The sequence below is a fragment of the Salmo salar genome, chromosome ssa06 (assembly GCF_905237065.1).
Source record: "Salmo salar chromosome ssa06, Ssal_v3.1, whole genome shotgun sequence".
NCBI lineage: Eukaryota > Metazoa > Chordata > Actinopteri > Salmoniformes > Salmonidae > Salmo > Salmo salar.
In genome coordinates this window covers 67379172-67398607 of record NC_059447.1, presented here as the reverse complement: position 1 = coordinate 67398607, position 19436 = coordinate 67379172, and the positions used below count along the sequence as shown (strand labels likewise).

Below are 19436 nucleotides of genomic sequence, written 5' to 3'. Positions count from 1 at the left end.
GTCAGGTTTCACACCCCACATTTGCATAGGTAGTAACATATCACATTTTCTGGCCTATCCAGACAAAGTATTAATTTCCTCTGTTTCTGAGCGATGTAGCCCAGCTTGGGAGATGGCCTATTAAACGGGACAGTCTAGCGAATCCAGCAGTGGATTCATCTCACTGTGATATTCTCAGCCGGATTTAAAGCTCACATCATGAAAAAAATTTTGAAATAATTTTGGAGAATTGAAACACGACCACTTTCTCTTGGTCACAGGTGAAGTTGTAACGACACTGCAACACTTTCGAATGGTGTCTCTGCATCACTCAGAGGACGCTTGGCTGAAAAGTATGTTGTCAGTTACATGAAATGGTGCCAATATGGTTCAATTTGTGTCCTCAAAAGTGAGTACACCTCAGCAATTAATATCTATTTTGACCAGAAAGGTGAGTTCCAGACCAATCTAGAACTATGCAGCATTACTAGTTAATGGCCATCTCATGTATTTTTAGGAGCAAATTTACATTTTGACGTTGTGTTCAAGACAGGGTTTGCTTTGCAGTGGTGCAACAAATAGCTAAAAACACCAACAAATAGCTAATAACACCAACAAAGAGCTAATAACACCAGTGACCTACAGAAGCTCACCTCTCTCTAAAGTATTGTTTTTCTCTCTCACTCTCCCAACTCTACCTTTCATTCCCTCACATTTTCACTCTCTCTACCTCCCCTCCCTCACTTTCAGACCTACTCCCTTAGCTCTGCATACACAATGCAGGTGTGGGTCTCATCAGTCAAAGTCCTCATCCTCTCATTCAGACACTCTCTTTTTCAGTAAAACTCCAAGAGGTACACTTGCTCCCACTACCTCTGTGTAAAACAGAGGTGCTTATGCTGACATAGAAGCCGCCATCACACCAAATAGCAAATAAAAACTCCAAAACTATGATCTTAGTTTGAGAACGAGACTGCAAATAGTAGTGCACTGCACATGTACATAGTTCAATGTTTACCATTGCCTAGATAACATTACTGTGCCATTACACTTTCTTTACACTCTACAGACAGTTTATATACATACAGAAGATGGATCAGAATAGTGCATGTACTTACTCAGTGTCAGAGTGATAGGTGAAACACTCAGGGAGGTACAGCTCTACTAAATCCATGTGCTCTTTGCCACCATACTCTGAGGAGAAAACCTGCACACTAGCAAAGATCCCTTTGAGCTTTCTCTCTTTCTTTAGTGTCTCTGTCTCCTTTTCTTTTTCAGTCTCTGTTTTCCTCTCTGACACACTTTCACTGGAGCAACAGTGTCTCCCTCTCTCTAGCTCTCCCTGTCACTCTCTGAGTGTCTGTCTTTGTTTCTGTGTGTCTCGGTCTCTATCTGTGTGTCTCTCTCATGCTCTTGCTCTAGCAGCAGTGTTGAGACTCCAGCCAGTGAGGTCTTAACTGTTGTGGCTCAGTCTATGATAGAGCACTCAAAGCTACAGCTGGTCCTCATGAATATCCAGGAATCATTTTACATGCCCCTCCCTCTGGACCACAATGCCAGCATTTGACTGGCCACCGTCTACTCCAATGAGAGAGAGACGGCCAATAACTGTGGGTACATAGAGACAGGACAGGTGGCAGTAGTGAGATGAAAAAAAAGTAGAGGGAGAGAGTGATAGTATAAGAGAAGGATGAATGAACAAGAAAGAATGTGGTTGTGGGGTAAGGGGCAGTGCCGTTTCTAGACATAAGCGACATAAGCTTATACTTTTATAATTATGAGTGGGAAGTCAGCCGGGGTCTCAACTATCTAGGACAGTAGAATACTCAACGTGCAATTTTGGAATTTGGTTCTGCATCAGCAGTTTTCCTCTTGTTATGTCAGTCACTGAAAGTCACTTAATTAGCCCATGTCAGCTAACATTATATAGATTGCTAGGTAAGTTAGTCTATCCAACTATTTTGTTAGTCACTCGCACTCAGATATCATATCAATATGGCATAAGTCATGGCAAAATTTGTATAATTGCAGGAATTATCTTTAAAACTGCAACATTTTATCTACACCCCATGTAGGGTGACATTAAAATACCCAAATGTCGGACAACAGGATGATTTCGCGGGACAGTGCAAAATGTTGCCAGCATCACATGCCAATCATTTGATCTCAATCAGTTTCATGGGAATATGCATTTAGAATTTCTTAAATTACTTTTTTGTTAGTAAATTAGAGCAGATGGTGTTCAAACTATTAGCCTCCCTGTATTTTGTTTCAATCCAAGCAAATTCTGGCTAGTGGCGCGCGCTGTTGAGTTTTGGCCGCATGATCATTATTTTTGGACCATTCAACTAACCATGCTAAAATCTCATAAGAAATGGCTAAGTGTTTTTGGTATAACAGTAACATTATACTATGCTATTATATTTAGTTCTGTTATGTAGAATATCAATTAATCATGTGATCTTCCAAGACATTGATTCAGCTTTGATCTAACTTTACTAAAAGAGCACCATTGTGGGGAGCGAGAAATGGTGGACTGATGCTCTGGTGTGCTCTGGCAGCACAGCATCCCTGCTCCCACTTCACCAAACAAGCTAATTGAAGCAACTTAAAGCCTACTCTTCTGCGTCATGGAAAATGTAGTGACCCATGAAACGAAAGACCACATGTGTGGCTGTTTTATGAAAATCTTGGAATATTTGGCAAAGGAAACATTTTCTGCTTGGTCTCAGGGAATGTCAAACAATCCAGTATTAAACAGGATTGAGTGAAGTTGCAGCGAATAAGTTGAATGAGCCACTAATGAACATGGAGCGCCTCACAAGTGACAATATCACCTTATATCTTTTCAGTCTAATATGACTATTTACTTACTTTTGTAGCTCTTCATCAGAAGCAGCTTTTTGGAAGTAGTTACACCAAACTGTCCTCTCCAAGTTGAGCTGGAATTTAGTCCGAAATATCAAAATATCAGATCACAACAAGGATTTGAGAAGTGTTTAACATCACCAGTACAACATCCTTATGATGTATAGATTTTCAGAAGCACAACGTGACTGCAAGAGACAGGTTGGAATGTCTGACTGAAATACGGGACAAATCAACCTTTTTTTTCTCAAAATTAGTGGTGTTTCAACTTAATGATAAAATCCAGGACATGATTGTTTGGTTGCAGAACAAAACGCCAAAATGCAGGACTGTCCAACACAATCCGAGACATTTGGTCACCCTAACCCCATGGAAAAATGTGTAGAATTGAAGGACAAGCTGCACATTCTTTACTTTCCTCCGCCAAGAGGGACGCCACTAAAATGTTTTGACCGCGAGTTGGGTGATGCTGGGGCCGCCAACCAAATCTTGCTTAGGGCCCCCAAAACGCTAGAAATGGCACTGGCAAGGGGCATAGGTTAACAGTGAAAGCAGTCACCTTTCTAAATCAGAGCATATTCATCGAAATCTGACTTTTCTAGTAAGAATAGCTCTCGTTGTCCTAATAAAAACATTCTCCCCTAATAAATTGCAGCTAGGGAGGCTGACAATTTAAAGTAGTTGTTGCATTTGAATATAGTTGCTGTGTGGGTGTATTTACAGTTGAAGTCGGAAGTTTACACACACTTAGGTTGGAGTCATTAAAATCCATTTTTCAACCACTCCACAAATTTCTTGTTAACAAACTATAGTTTTGGCAAGTCGGTTAGGACATCTACTTTGTGCATGACACAAGTCATTTTTCCAACAATTGTTTACAGACTTTACAGATTATTTCACTTATAATTCACTGTAGCACAATTCCAGTGGGTCAGAAGTTTACATACACTAAGTTGACTGTGCCTTTAAACAGCTTGGAAAATCCCAGAAAATTATGCCATGGCTTTAGAAGCTTCTGATAGGCTAATTGACATCATTTGAGTCAATTGTGGATGTATTTCAAGGTCTACCTTCAAACTCAGTGTCTCTTTGCTTGACATCATGGGGAAATGAAAAGAAATCAGCCAAGACCTCAGAAAAAAATCTCCACAAAAAGACCTCCACAAGTCTGGTTCATCCTTGGGAGCAATTTCCAAACGCCTGAAGGTACCACGTTCATCTGTACAAACAATAGTACGCAAGTATAAACACCATGGGACCACGCAGCAGACTCAGGAAGGACACACGTTCTGTCTCCTAGAGATGAACGTACTTTGGCGCAAAAAGTGCAAATCAATCCCTGAACAACAGCAAAGGACCTTGTGAAGATGCTGGAGGAAACGGGTACAAAATTATCTATATCCACAGTAAAACAAGTCCTATATCGACAACCTGAAAGGCCGCTCAACAAGGAAGAAGCCACTGCTCCAAAACCGCCATAAAAAAGCCAGACTACGGTTTGCAACTGCACATGGGGACAAAGATCGTACTTTTTGGAGAAATGTCCTCTGGTCTGATGAAACAAAAATATAACTGTTTGGCCATAATGACCATCGTTATGTTTGGAGGAAAAATGGGGATGCTTACAAGCCGAAGAACACCATCCCAACCGTGAAGCACGGGGGTGGCAGCATCATGTTGTGGGGGTGCTTTGCTGCAGTTCACAAAATAGATGGCATCATGAGGCAGGAAAATTATGTGGAAATATTGAAGCAACATCTCAAGACATCAGTCAAGAAGTTAAAGCTTGGTCGCAAATGGGTCTTCCAAATGGACAATGACCCCAAGCATACTTCCAAAGTTGTGGCAAAATGGCTTAAGGACAACAAAGTCAAGGTATTGGAATGGCCATCACAAAGCCCTGACTTCAATCCTATAGAAGATTTGTGGGCAGAACTGAAAAAGCGTGTGTGAACAAGGAGGCCTACAAACCTGACTCAATTACACCAGCTGTGTTAGGAGGAATGGACCAAAATTCACCCAACTTATTGTGGGAAGCTTGTGGAAGGCTACCCGAAACCTTTGACCCAAGTTAAACAATTTAAAGGCAATGCTACCAAATACTAATTGAGTGTATGTAAACTTCTGACCCACTGGGAATGTGATGAAAGAAATAAAAGCTGAAATAAATCATTCTCTCTACTATTATTCTGATATTTCACATTCTTAAAATAAAGTGGTGATCCTAACTGGCCTAAGACAGGGAATTTTTACTTGGATTAAATGTCAGGAATTGTGAAAAACTGAGTATAAATGTATTTGGCTAAGGTGTATGTAAACTTCCGACTTCAACTGTATATGTGTGTATATGTGTGTGCGTGTGTGTTTGTGGTAAGAGGGCAGTGGGTTCTGAAGGCTTTTGTCCTACTCTGATGATACATGATCCTAAAGGACATACATACCTCTAGGTTGTGTGTATATTTTGTGTGGAGTGTGTGTGTGCATGCATGTGTGTGTCACTAAGTGTCCGTGTCCTATTGTACAACAGGTGCTACAGCACTCCCCTAACCCCCCCCCCAAATTATTATTACATAAACACGCATACACATACACGCACTCGTCGACTTCCTTAATTTAAAGCCCTGACTAACGTAAGTTTAGTAACTCAGTGATGCAAGCCTCTCTAGTTATTTAACTCAAAGATACCCTGGCAGTTAACCTGGATCTGATCATCTGTCAGTAACATGTCCCTAATGTGACGCTCTGACCTCTCCCTGACTGACGCACGCACGCACACACACAGTGACTCTGGGCAACTTGCCACGCCTGGCACACGAGCAGGTAACACATTTACTTCAGAGTCACTTGTTTTCAACTGTATAGTTATGACCAAGGAAAGTTTCTCAAAGAGGAGCAACAATACATAAAATCTGAGAGACTACTATGTAAAGGGGGTGTTAGAATTGGAGCACATTAACTTGATATGAAATATAAGACCCTCATCAACACATTTCTATGCCTGCATGCTTACACCATACTTCAAAGATACTCCACTAGTGTCTTCTCTACAAGGCATGCAACTTCCTTTTCTTACTTTAGAACTCAGTACCATCCTCAGCCCACAGCAACAGTTCCAGGCTGAGTCTTACATACAGTAATCTCTGATCACTGGATGGTGATCCACTTAACGGATTCTGCCTGCGATCAGTCGGTGGCTCACCCCACAAAGCCACTCAACTGGATTCATGTATCAGGCAAGCCAAGAGGTAAGAACTCACCCCACAAAGCCACTCAACTGGATTCATGTATTAGGCAAGCCAAGAGGTAAGAGTAAATAGAGGTAAACAAAAACAAAAATACAAACAAGCATGTGCACGTGCACAGACAGACACACAGCCAGAAACACAGAAAGAGAGAGAAGGTAAGAGAGAAAGAAAGGAAAGAGAAAAAGTAATAAAACATTACCCACTAGTGATGTTCCCTCTTATTTTGTCATACATGGTGATCAATGTGGGAGTAAAGGAACACTGAGGAGGTTGTTTCATCCCATGCCTGTTTGCCTGAGGCTGATGATAGGTGCTTGTACGAGTGTACACATGCATATATACAAACTCGCATTCAAAACACACACGTGCACACACGTGCACACACACGTGCACACACACGGACACACACACACACACACACACACACACACACACACACACACACACCTGGAGGGAAGCAAAAGTAATTACGCTACTAAAGAATAGTAAAGCCCCCTTTACTGGCTCAAATTGTGTTTGACCAGATACAATGCTATTTTACTGTAAACAAATTGACAAAACTTTCAGCACGCTTGTAGGGGAGGACATTCAACAAGCACAGCACTTACACAAATGACTGATGATTGACTGAGAGAAATGGATGATAAAAAGATTTTGGGAGCTGTTTTGTTTGACTTCAATGCGGCTTTTGACATTATCGATCATAGTCTGCTGATGGCAAGACATATGCGTTATGGTTTTACACCCCCTGCTATACTGTGGATAAAGAGTTATCTGTCTAACAGAACACAGAGGGTGTTCTTTAATGGACGCCTCTCCAACATAATCCAGGTAGAATCAGGAATTCCCCAGGGCAGCTGTCTAGGCCCCTTACTTTTTTCAATCTTTACTAATGACATGCCACTGGCTAAAAAGTCAGTGTGGCTATGTATGCGGATGACTCAACAATATACACGTCAGCTACTACAGCGAGTGAAATCACTGCAAAACTTAACTTAAAGAGCTGCAGTTAGTTTCAGAAAGGGTGGCAAGGAATAAATTAGTCCTAAATATTAAAAAAACTAAGAGCATTGTATTTGGGACAAATCATTCACTAAACCCTAAACCTCAACTGAATCTTATAATAAAAAATGTGAAAATTGAGCAAGTTGAGGTGACTAAACTGCTTGGAGTAACCCTGGGTTGCAAACTGTCATGGTCAAAACATGTTGATGCAACAGTAGCTAAGCTGGGGAGAAGTCTGTCCATAATAAAGTGATGCTATGCCTTTTTAACAACACTATCAACAAGGCAGGTCCTACAGGCTCTAGTTTTGTCGCTCCTGGACAGCAGTGTGGTCACTTGCCACAAAGAGGGACCTCAGAAAATTACAATTTTGTTATTTATTTTTTTATTTCACCTTTATTTAACCAGGTAGGCAAGTTGAGAACAAGTTCTCATTTACAATTGCGACCTGGCCAAGATAAAGCAAAGCAGTTCGACAACATACAACAACACAGAGTTACACATGGAGTAAAACAACATACAATCAATGATACAGTAGAAAAAATAAGACTATATACAATGTGAGCAAATGATGTGAGAAGGGAGGTAAAGGCAAAAAAGGCCATGGTGGCAGAGTAAATAAAGTATAGCAAGTAAAACACTGGAATGGTAGATTTGTTATTTGAAGAAAGTTCAAAGTTAAAATATAAATAATATGGTGCAAAGGAGCAAAATAAATTAAATAAATAAATAAAGTAGGGGAAGAGGTAGTAGTTTGGGCTAAATTATAGATGGGCTATGTGCAGGTGCAGTGATCTGGGAGCTGTTCTGATAGCTGGTGCTTAAAGCTAGTGAGGGAGATAAGTGTTTCCAGTTTCAGAGATTTTTGTAGTTCGTTCCAGTCATTGGCAGCAGAGAACTGGAAGGAGAGACGACCAAAGGAGGAGTTGGCTTTAGGGGTGACCAGAGAGATATACCTGCTGGAGCGCGTGCTACAGGTGGGTGCTGCTATGGTGACCAGTGAGCGGAGATAAGGTGGGACTTTACCTAGCAGGGTCTTGTAGATGACCTGGAGCCAATGTGTTTGGCGACGATTATGAAGCGAAGGCCAGCCAACGAGAGCGTACAGGTCGCAGTGGTGGGTAGTATATGGGGCTTTGGTGACAAAACGGATGGCACTGTGATAGACTGCATCCAGCTTGTTGAGTAGGGTATTGGAGGCTATTTTGTAAATGACATCGCCGAAGTCGAGGATTGGTAGGATGGTCAGTTTTACGAGGGTAAGTTTGGCAGCATGAGTGAAGGATGGTTTGTTGCGAAATAGGAAGCCAATTCTAGACTTAACTTTGGATTGGAGATGATTGATGTGAGTCTGGAAGGAGAGTTTACAGTCTAACCAGACACCTAGGTATTTGTAGTTGTCCACAAATTCTAAGTCAGAACCGTCCAGAGAAGTGATGCTGGACAGGCGGGCAGGTGCAGGCAGCGATCGGTTGAAGAGCATGCATTTAGTTTTACTTGTATTTAGGAGCAGTTGGAGACCATGGAAGGAGAGTTGTATGGCATTGAAGCTCGTCTGGAGGGTTGTTAACACAGTGTCCAAAGAAGGGCCAGAAGTATACAGAATGGTGTTGTCTGCGTAGAGGTGGATCAGCGATTCACCAGCAGCAAGAGCGACATCATTGATGTATACAGAGAAAAGAGTTGGCCCAAGAATTGAACCCTGTGGTACCCCCATAGAGACTGCCAGAGGTCCAGACAGCAGGCCCTCCGTTTTGACACACTGAACTCTATCAGAGAAGTAGTTGGTGAACCAGGCGACACAATCGTTTGAGAAACCAAGGCTACTGAGTCTGCCGATGAGGATGTGGTGATTAACAGAGTCAAAAGCTTTGGCCAGGTCAATGAATACGGCAGCACAGTATTGTTTCTTATCGATGGCGGTTACGATGACGTTTAGGACCTTGAGCGTGGCTGAGGTGCACCCATGACCAGCTCTGAAACCAGATTGCATAGCGGAGAGGGTACGGTGGGATTCGAAATGGTCGGTAATCTGTTTGTTGACTTGGCTTTCGAAGACTTTAGAAAGGCAGGGAAGGATGGATATAGGTCTATAGCAATTTGGGTCAAGAGTGTCACCTCCTTTGAAGAGGGGGATGACAGGAGCTGCTTTTCAATCTATGGGAATCTCAGACGACACGAAAGAGAGGTTGAACAGGCTAGTAATAGGGGTTGCAATAATTTCGGCAGATAATTTTAGAAAGAAAGGGTCCAGATTGTCAAGCCCAGCTGATTTGTAGGGGTCCAGATTTTGCAGCTCTTTCAGAACATCAGCTGAATGGATTTGGGAGAAGGAGAAATGGGGGAGGTTTGGGCGAGTAGCTGTGGGGGGTGCAGTGCTGTTGAATGCAGTAGGGGTAGTTAGGTGGAAAGCATGGCCAGCCGTAGAAAAATGCTTATTGAAATTCTCAATTATAGTGGGCTTATCGGTGGTGACAGAGTTTCCTATCCTCAGTGCAGTGGGCAGTTGGGAGGAGGTGTTCTTATTCTCCATGGACTTTACAATGTCCCAGAACCTTTTAGAGTTTGAGTTGCAGGAAGCAAATTTCTGTTTGAAAAAGCTAGCCTTGGCGTTTCTAACTGCCTGTGTGTATTGGTTTCTAACTTCCCTGAAAAGTTGCATATCGCGGGGGCAGTTCGATGCTAATGCAGAACGCCACAGGACATTTTTGTGTTGGTTAAGGGCAGTCAGGTCTGGGGAGAACCAAGGGTTCTATATCTATATCTGTTCCTGGTTCTAAATTTCTTGAAAGGGGCATGCTTATTTAAGATGGTGAGGAAGGCATTTAAAAAAAATAACCAGGCATCCTCTACTGACGGGATGAGGTCAATATCCTTCCAGGATACCAGGGCCAGGTCGATTAGAAAGGCTTGCTCGTTGAAATGTTTCAGGGAGCGTTTGACAGTGATGAGTGGAGGTCGTTTGACCGCTGACCCATTACGGGTGCAGGCAATGAGGCAGTGATCGCTGAGATCTTGGTTGAAAACAGCAGAGGTGTATTTAGAGGGCACGTTGGTTAGGATGATATCTATGAGGGTGCCAGTGTTTGCGGCTTTGGGGTTGTACCTGGTGGGTTCATTAATAATTTGTGTGAGATTGAGGGCATCAAGCTTGGATTGTAGGATGGCTGGGGTGTTAAGCATGTCCCAGTTTAGGTCACCTAGTAGCACGAGCTCTGAAGATAGATGGGGGGCAATCAGTTCACATATGGTGTCCAGAGCACAGCTAGGGGCCGGGGTCTATAGCAGGGGGCAACGGTGAGAGACTTGTTTTTAGAGAGGTGGATTTTTAAAAGTAGAAGTTAAAATTGTTTGGGTACAGACCTGGATAGCAGGACAGAACTCTGCAGGCTATCTCGGCAGTAGATTTCAACACCGCCCCCTTTGGTTGTTCTATCTTGTCTGAAAACGTTGTAGTTAGGGATGAAGATTTCAGAGTTTTGGTGGACTTCCTAAGCCAAGATTCAGACACAGCTAGGACATCCAGGTTGGCAGAGTGTGCTAAAGCAGTGAATAAAACAAACTTAGGGAGGAGGCTTCTAATGTTAACATGCATGAAACCAAGGCTATTACGGTTACAGAAGTCATCAAAAGAGAGCGCCTGGGGAGTAGGAGTGGAGCCAGGCACTGCAGGGCCTGGATTCACCTCTATATCCCCAGAGGAGCAGAGAAGAATGAGTATGAGGGTACGGCTAAAAGCTATAAGAATTGGTCGTCTGTGACGTCCAGAATAGAGAGAAAAAGGAGCAGGTTTCTGGGGGCGATAAAATAGCTTCAAGGTATAATGTACAGACAAAGGTATGGTGGGATGTGAATACAGAGGAGGTAAACCTAGGCATTTAGTGATGATGAGAGAGATATTGTCTCTAGAAACATCATTGAAACCAAAAGATGTCATAGCATGTGTGGGTGGAGGAACTGAGAGGTTGGATAAGGTATAATGAGCAGGGCTAGAAGCTCTACAGTGAAATAAGCCAATAAACACTAACCAGAACAGCAATGGACAAGGCATATTGACATTAAGGAGAGGCATGCTTAGCCGAGTGATCAAAGGGTCCAGTGAGATTCAGACAGCTAGCCGGGCCATAGGTAGCAAGCTGGTGGAAGATGGAGGGAGGTCTGTTTTTAGCCACCTCGTGCGTTTCCGTCTGTGGATTAGTGGGGTTCCGTGTGGAAGGGGGGACTAGTCCAAGTTGGCAAAATAGTTAGTTATAGTGGCCCAAGAAAAGTGTCCGATAGACCTATTCAGATCGCAGCCGATAAGACAGCTAACGATTAGCGGGCGATCAGATGGGCGATCAGGTTACGTCGCGACGGAGGGGCCAGTTGGATAACTCCCTCGGGCAGATAACATCGGTGGTCCAGTCGTGAAGGTCCGATGGGGCTCCGCATCGGCAGTAAAACGGGTCCGGGTAGGTGATTGTAGCCCAGGAGACACTTCAGCTGGCTAGCTCAGGAATAGCCCAGGAGTGGCTGACGGATCTCTTCAGCTGGCTAGCTCCGGAATAATGTGTGTTAATTCCGGGACCGACGTTGCCAATAGTCACTCAGGTAGCAGCTAGTTAGCTGCAAGATCCAGGTGTAAATGTCCAGAGCCTGCGGTAGAAATCCGGGGAAAGGAGAGAGAAAGGTCCGGTATGCTCTGGTCTGAGTCACGCTGTACAAAGACTGGCGATAGCTTTTCGAGCTAATGGATATCTGAGGACCGCTAACCGTGGCTAGCTGAACTCCAACGTTAGACAGTGAAAATGGCTAACCTCTGGCTAGTTTCTGTTGTGGATTTCAGATTTGAGGTAAATAATACTTTCTTTTTTAAATTGGTGAGGCGGGTTGCAGGAGAGTGCTTTGAGGTTGCGTTTTTAGAAGAAAAAAATGTAAAAAGATATGCGAAGAAAAATATGTAAATATATATATACACGGGACACGACAAGAGGAGGGTAAAGGACGTCTGAACTGCTACGCCATCTTGGAATCTTGGAATTGGCTCAGAACAGGGCAGCACGGCTGGCCCTTAAATGTTCACGGAGAGCTAACATTAATAATATGCATGTAAGTCTCTCATGGCTCAAAGTGGAGGAGAGATTGACTTCATCACTACTTGTTTTTGTAAGAAGTGTTGACAAGCTGAATGCACCGAGGTGTCTGTTTAGACTACTAGCACACAGCTCGGACATGCATGCATACCGCACAAGACATGCCACCAAAGGTCTCTTGACAATCTCCAAGTCAAGAACAGACTATGGGAGGCACACAGTACTACATAGAGCCATGTCTACATGGAACTCTATTCCACATCAGGTAACTGATGCAAGCACATAATAAGACACGCAGTCTACACACACGTACACACGGATGTTGTATTGTAAATATGTGATATTGGAGTAGAGGCCTGAGGGAACACATTAAATGTATTGGGTAAAAGTGTTATGAAATGTAATGTCATGTAATATTTTAAACTGTATATAACTGTCTTCATTTTGCTGGACCCCAGGAAGAATATGGGGATCCATAATAAATACAAATTCAAATACAAATGTAAATGGTCTCTGATGGTTGAGGGGCAGCTCTCAGGGAACTGTGGGGGGGGGTCTTGGACGGTTGTTGGCCTGGCAGTTGGGAGCTTGGGCCGGTGGACGATAGGTCGCTGGTTAGGGTCCCCGTTTTGACTTGGTGGGAGATCTGTCGACGTGCCCTTGGGCAGGGCGTTGACCCTGATTGCATCTGTGGGTCGCTCTGGATGGGAGTCTGTTAGATGACTGAATGTAATGTAAATGTTGAGTGGCTTCACCGCACGTAGATTGTATGTTTTAATATTCAATAATAAAAAACACTAAAATTGCTGGGGATGTCCACATACTCCTTACTTTTTTGACGTCTAGATTAGAATAACTGTACCCAATTATATTTTCTAATTTCATTAGCTGGTCTTCTAACACAAAGGAAGGTGATGCAGGGGTGAACAACACAATACGTGTGTCTGTCTGTGGTTTAGCTATCAAAGCGGTGGAAATGGACACTTCAGATTCAAATCTAAGTAGTGTTCAGTGTTCTGAAGCAAACCCTCACCCCCTCTGTCACTGTCTTTCATACGCACAACACACACTATCATGTTTTGAAGCGACCCCTGCCAAACCAAACTGTAGCATGGAGAAAATCGCTTTGCTAATCTGCTGTTTGATAAGCCCTAGACACAAGACTCCATGGAGTGGTTCTTATCACACGGGTAATGTGCCGCACGCGCATAACATTAAACACCTCACACACACATACAGTATGAGGAATAAAACACCTCACTCACACACACATATCGTACGAGGCCTAAAACACCTCACTCACACACACATCGAACGAGGCCTAAAACACCTCACTCACACACACACACATATCGTGTGAGGCATAAAAACACCTCACGAACACACACACATATTTGCACATACTGTATATATGCACACACATATGCAAACAATATACAGCACATATGCACAGGCACACACATACACACACGAAACAGGCCACACCGGGCCACCACTATAACCATTAAAGGGCCCAGTCTTCCGCAGGAGAGATAAACAGCTATCGTAAAATAACAGAAAGGCAAAGGCTCTGCATTTGTATTCAGTGCTGCTATCCTATACAATCATAACCAAATCGCAACCTAATCACAAACGTAAATGTAACACATGAAAATAATCTTCACAGGGAAATTATCTTAAATAAACCATTTAGGAAGAATAATGTTTACATTGGAAGAAGTTTTCCTTGGCTATCGCCCCAACGGCTTAGCAATTGCTGTTATTATCAATGAATTCTTTATACCCTGAGCCAAGTTATTGTGCTGTTTTGTTCGGTCGTAGACATTGGCTACTTCAAGTACAAAGCCATAAGCAATTGTAATAAGGAGGGGAGAGCTAAGATTAATTATTTTATCAGTTGAGTCGTTGTTTGAGCTAGATTGACATTTTCCCTGGCACAAAGCAGTCGTCTTGGGATGGAATACAACAATAGTTAGACACACAAGAGCAGGGCCACAGTGGCGTCTAGCTAGCCACTTGAGTTTAAGATCACAAGAAATGACTTTGTTCGCTTGCTCTAATGATAATAGCCTACCTACACAACTATACCTGACTGTTCCATTTTACTTAGTGATATCAAGTTGCCCATGCATGTATTTTCAATTAATTTCTGAATGAAAACATGAAACAAACCTGGCTACTGTTTTGTATTTGGTGCCCTAAGTTTCATGTATTTTTCAGAGATCTTCACGAAAATGCATGTCAAGCATATTGAATACCTTGGCTTTTTCGAGGAAGATGAACTTAAAATAAAGATCAAATTTTCTCATGCTCGATAAGCTCTCTACTCAGTGGTCAACAGTGGTAGCCTACATTCCCAAAGCTTTGAACAATCTCAAGTGATACTGGATACTGAAATTCTACATCTTTTCACAAAGGACAGACCTGTAACACAAAACAAAGCAGTCAGTGTTGACCACGGTATGGATTACTTCTGTTTTTCTCAAATGTGAGTGTGGGGGATGCAACCCCCAGACCCCACCCCAGCCACCAAGCACCCCATACCACTCCCCCTCCATAGGCACAGCTGTCAGACTGAGTTTCAAACCAAAAGCGTCACTCTCTGGTGTCCCCAACCCCCTACTGTCTCTCCTGACATCATCACTGCGAGACGCACTGAGCATAATCAACTCAGCTATCGTCTAACTCGGTGCAATCCATCAATTACAGAGACACATTGTGGGCAAACACTATTCTCACTGCACATATATTGTACAGACCATCTGACACAAGTTGTTTAAAGATGTTGAGATGGAGGGAGAGAACGAAGAGGTGTGGAGGAAGGGAGGAAGAGTAGGAGAAGAGAGCTGGAGGGAGAAACTATATGGATGTGTCTTTGGATAGATAGACTGATAGATGAATGTCTGGCTGAGCAGATTGCTCAAAATATTGATTAGTCACACATTGAATATTGATCAGGAAACAGGATGTATCAGCTATCAGAGCCTTGTTGCCGGTGGCTGATCCTTCACTGTGTGGGAAACTGTAGTAGAACCTGACCATAGAACCTCCACTTAGTGTACTGGGTCAACCAACTATTCAATGGTTTTAAACGGTTTCCACTGCTCACATGACCATGTATGGTCTCGTTAAGAATACAGAAGGAAAAAACACTGTTGGGTGGCTGCTGGAGCATAGCCAGCCCATTGCAGCTGTCCCTAAATATACTGAACAAAAATATAAACGCAACATGTAAAGTGTTGGTCCAATGTTTCATGAGCTAAAATAAAAGATCCCAAAATTGTTCCATACTCACAAAAAGCTTATTTCTCTCAAATGTTGTGCACGAATTTGTTTACATCTCTGTTAGTGAGCATTTCTCCTTTGCTAAGATAATCCATCCACCTGACAGGTGTGGCATATCTAGAAGCTGATTAAACAGCATGATCATTACACAAGTGCACCTTGTGCTGGGGACAATAAATGGCCACTAAAATGTGCAGTTTTGTCACATAACACAATGCCACAGATGTCTCAAGTTTTGAGGGAGCATGCAATTGGCATGCTGACTGCAGGAATGTCCACCAGAGCTGTTGCCAGAAAATGTAATGTTAATTTCTCTACCATAAACCACCTCCAACGTCGTTTTAGAGAATTTGGCAGTACGTCCAACCCGCCTCACAACCGCGGACCACGTGTAACCACGCCAGCCCAGGACCTCCACATCCGGTTTCTTCACCTGCGGAATCATCTGAGACCAGCCACCTGGACAGCTGAAGAATTTCTGCACAAACTGTCAGAAACTGTCTCAGGGAAGCTCATCTATGTGCTCGTTGTCCTCACCAGGGTCTTGACCTGACTGCAATTCGGCATTGCAACCAAATTCAGTGGGCAAATGCACACCGTCGATGGCCACTGGCATGCTGGAGAAGTGTGCTCTTCACGGATGAATCCCGGTTTCAACTGAACCGGCCAAATGGTATGGCGTCATGTGGGCGAGCAGTTTGTCCCATGGTGGCAGTGGGGTTATGGTATGGGCAGGCATAAGCTACGGACAACAAACACAATTGCATTTTATCGATGGAAATTTGAATGCTGATAGATACCATGATGAGATCCTGAGGCCCATTGTCATGCCATTCATCCACCGCCATCACCTCATGTTTCAGCATGATAATGCACGGCCCCATGTCGCAAGGATCTGTACACAATTCCTGGAAGCTGAAAAGGTCCCAGTTCTTACATGGCCTGCATACTCACCAGACATGTCACTCATTGAGCATGTTTGGGATGCTCTGGATTGACGTGTACAACAGCGCGTTCCAGTTCCCGCCAATATCCAGCAACTTCGCACAGCCATTGAAGAGGAGTGGGACAACATTCCAAATGCCACAATCAACAGCCCGATCAACTCTATGCAAAGGAGATGTGTCGCGCTGCATGAGGTAAATGGGGGTCACACCAGATACTGACTGGTTTTCTGATTTTTAAAAGGTATCTGTGATCAACAGGATGCATAACTGTATTCCTAGTCATGTGAAATCCATAGATTTGGGCTTAATTTACTGATTTCCTTATATGAACTGTAACTCAGTAAAATCTTTGAAATTGTTGCATGTTGTGTTGTTTATATTTTTGTTCAGTGTATTTTTGGCTTGATTGCCCCCTAGTGGAGTCCTAAAAAGCCATCTTAAATACTTTGTTGCTCCTTTCATTGGAGTAATCACTGATCTGAAGCTTTCACCTCTCTCTCTCTTCCTCCCTCTCCTTCCCTCTGTCAGTGTGTTTGGCAGGTAAGTCACCGACCTGTATTTTCCGGTGGTTATGTAACCAGACTTTAACCACTGGAGAAGATTAAAGAAACAATGTCCTCTTAGCAAGGAGTTTAGGACTGACAAGTTCACTTCTCGCTCTTTATCTCTGTCTGCCTTTCTCTCACTCCTTTCTGTCTCTCTCCTTCCTGATTCTTCCCTTTCTCTCTCTCTGTTTTGTTCTGCTCACCTCTCTACTCAAAAATAATAAACAGAGATATAGAGAAAAAAAAGAGGGAGGGAGAAGATTCCCAAGGTTCCCACAGCTCCCCACACCTTATCTCGCTTTTCTTCCTTCTCTCATCCTCTTCTCTGGCATACACACTTGTTTCCCAAGCCTATCACAGGGCCCATCTCAGGTGTGAAGCTGCCAGGGCAGTGCTTACACAGGTGGAATACTTTTAGTCAGCACCTGACCCTCTCAGCATGATGTCTCAGATTCAGGCACCTGGTGACAACAGGAACCTTTCTTCCAACTCACACACACAGGCAGGCAGACATAGACAGACACACACAGTGATGTAGTGGTACACAAGAAGTTAGGTAAACTGTTGAGCCAAAAGTGGGTAAACTCTGTTTACTTGCGTTTACCCTCCACTACACCACTGTATGTGCACGCGCACACACACTAAAGGTCAGATTACCTGACCTATCACCCCACAGTTAAGGTCTCTCTCCACAAGTGGTAAAGCTAACTGTCTGGCTGGTGTAATACTGGTGTATAGGAGCCAATTTCCTAATACTTCCTCCCACCTCGCTTCTGTTCCTCCGCTCTCTCTAGCTGCTACCCACTCTCCTTTTTCCACTTTCTTTCCCTCATTCTCTTTATCCCATGTTCTCTCTCTGCCTCCTTCTCGCTCTCTAATAACTCTCCATCTGTCTCTTTTATCTCCCCTCTCCTGTCCCTCCTCCCTCTCACATACCTGTCCCTCTCCATCTCTATGACCTCTACCTCTCCCTCCCCCTCCCTACCTCCCCCCTCTCATATAAAGGTGGATAGATTGAGCAGAAGCCAGTTAGCCAGGCTAACACAGACCAGTGAGTCTCAGCTACGCCAGGAACACCAATCCAAATGTAATTTTCTGCAAGATTACACACGATAATGACTGGCTTTGGAGGACCGCCATAACTGATGGCTTCCAATTATAGATGTATAACTATCGATCTGTCAACACTAGAGAGGGGGAGGGAGTAGAGGGAGGGAGGGAGTAGAGAGGGAGGGAGGAGGGAGGAGGAGGAGAGGGAGGGAGGGAGGGAGGGAGGGAGGGAGGGAGTAAAGCTCTGTAAAGAAATGTTTACTTTGCGAGATGGGAAAAATTATAAAAATGTATTGGAAAAATTATATCACTGACAAACTTGACCTTAGAATGCAGGCGGAAGATTGAGGACTGTTCTAATAGCTATTCTCAAAACGAAATGTGTGTAGCGACACACTGTTTTGAGAGAGGAGAGCAGAAAGCTGATTAAAAAAACAGAGTACGGTGGGCATACCGGAGTACAGGACAGATCTCTACCACCTGGACAAAGGTAACACACACACACACACATTTATATCGAGCCCAAATGCCCTCTAGCCAACTGCCTTAGTCAAAATACCCCACTGTAAATACACACATCCAAATACCCTCTAAATGCCCCACAACAACCCCCCATGTCCTAACAACCCATCCAGCCCCTGCACCTGCTCAGTACTTACTCACTGGTTCCTCCAGAGTCCTGCAGCCAGCTGCAGTCAGTCAGTCTCAAGGACAAATGCCTCAGCTCTACCCAGCTCTCTTCCTTCCTCTCCTCTCTGTGGCTCAGCGATGCAGCAGCAGCACAGACCTTTCTCTCCTCTACTCCGGACCAGGCAGCACCGAGTTCACTTACCCCACTCACAGGGGAGTCCTGAGTGTGTGTGATAGGGGGAGAGGATAGAGAGGAAGTAGAGGACACAGCTCTCCTGCATTCCCATAGATACAGAAATTGCTATAGCAGCGTTGCAGAGAGGGGGAGAGAGGGAGGGAAAGAGAGAGGCAATGGCATCACGTTTCAGTGAGGTTCTGTGTCAGCATGTGTTTGATGCAAGTGTAGATGTCAATAGAGATATGCAATTTATGGAAGCGTGTTTTTGGGAAACTGGTATTTTTTTTTTTAGCTTGAGGTGTGTGTAAACCATATAAACAATACCAAACTTGAATATTACTTCTAAACAGTGTTTATTGTTTCAGAGTATCACCACATTTACTTTGGTCCTTCCTGATTGAACTGACATGTAAAACAGTTTTGCACAGTTCTGCTGACAATTGTTAAAGATCAGACCGTGGTAAGAGAAATTGATCTCACATCTGCTCATAATACAATGGGATTATTTCACACATTACATTGGCAATGGTAACACTTTACTTTACAACCCTATTTCAGTTGGTATTTACCAGGTAAATGGAAGAGACTGTAAAATAACTACAGGACTGTAAAGTGCCTTTCGCTTTATAAAA

At 43.5% G+C, this 19436-nt stretch overlaps 1 protein-coding gene across 2 annotated transcripts in view; it reads right to left on the bottom strand.

Moving 5' to 3' along the window:
• LOC106607894 (estrogen-related receptor gamma) overlaps nucleotides 1–18920 on the bottom strand; it is a 43599-nt gene extending 24679 nt beyond the window's left edge. Inside the window, exon 1 of one of the 2 annotated variants that reach the window (XM_014205370.2) lies at nucleotides 18656–18920. Coding sequence is in view for 1 of the 2 variants with exons in the window: in XM_014205369.2 (XP_014060844.1) it covers nucleotides 1098–1153 (56 nt within the window). In the remaining variant the exon portion in view is untranslated. Of the gene's footprint in view, nucleotides 1–1097; nucleotides 1453–18655 lie in introns of those variants that run through there. The other variant, XM_014205369.2, reaches the window with a different exon arrangement.
• Between the last annotated feature and the right edge of the window lie 516 nt (nucleotides 18921–19436).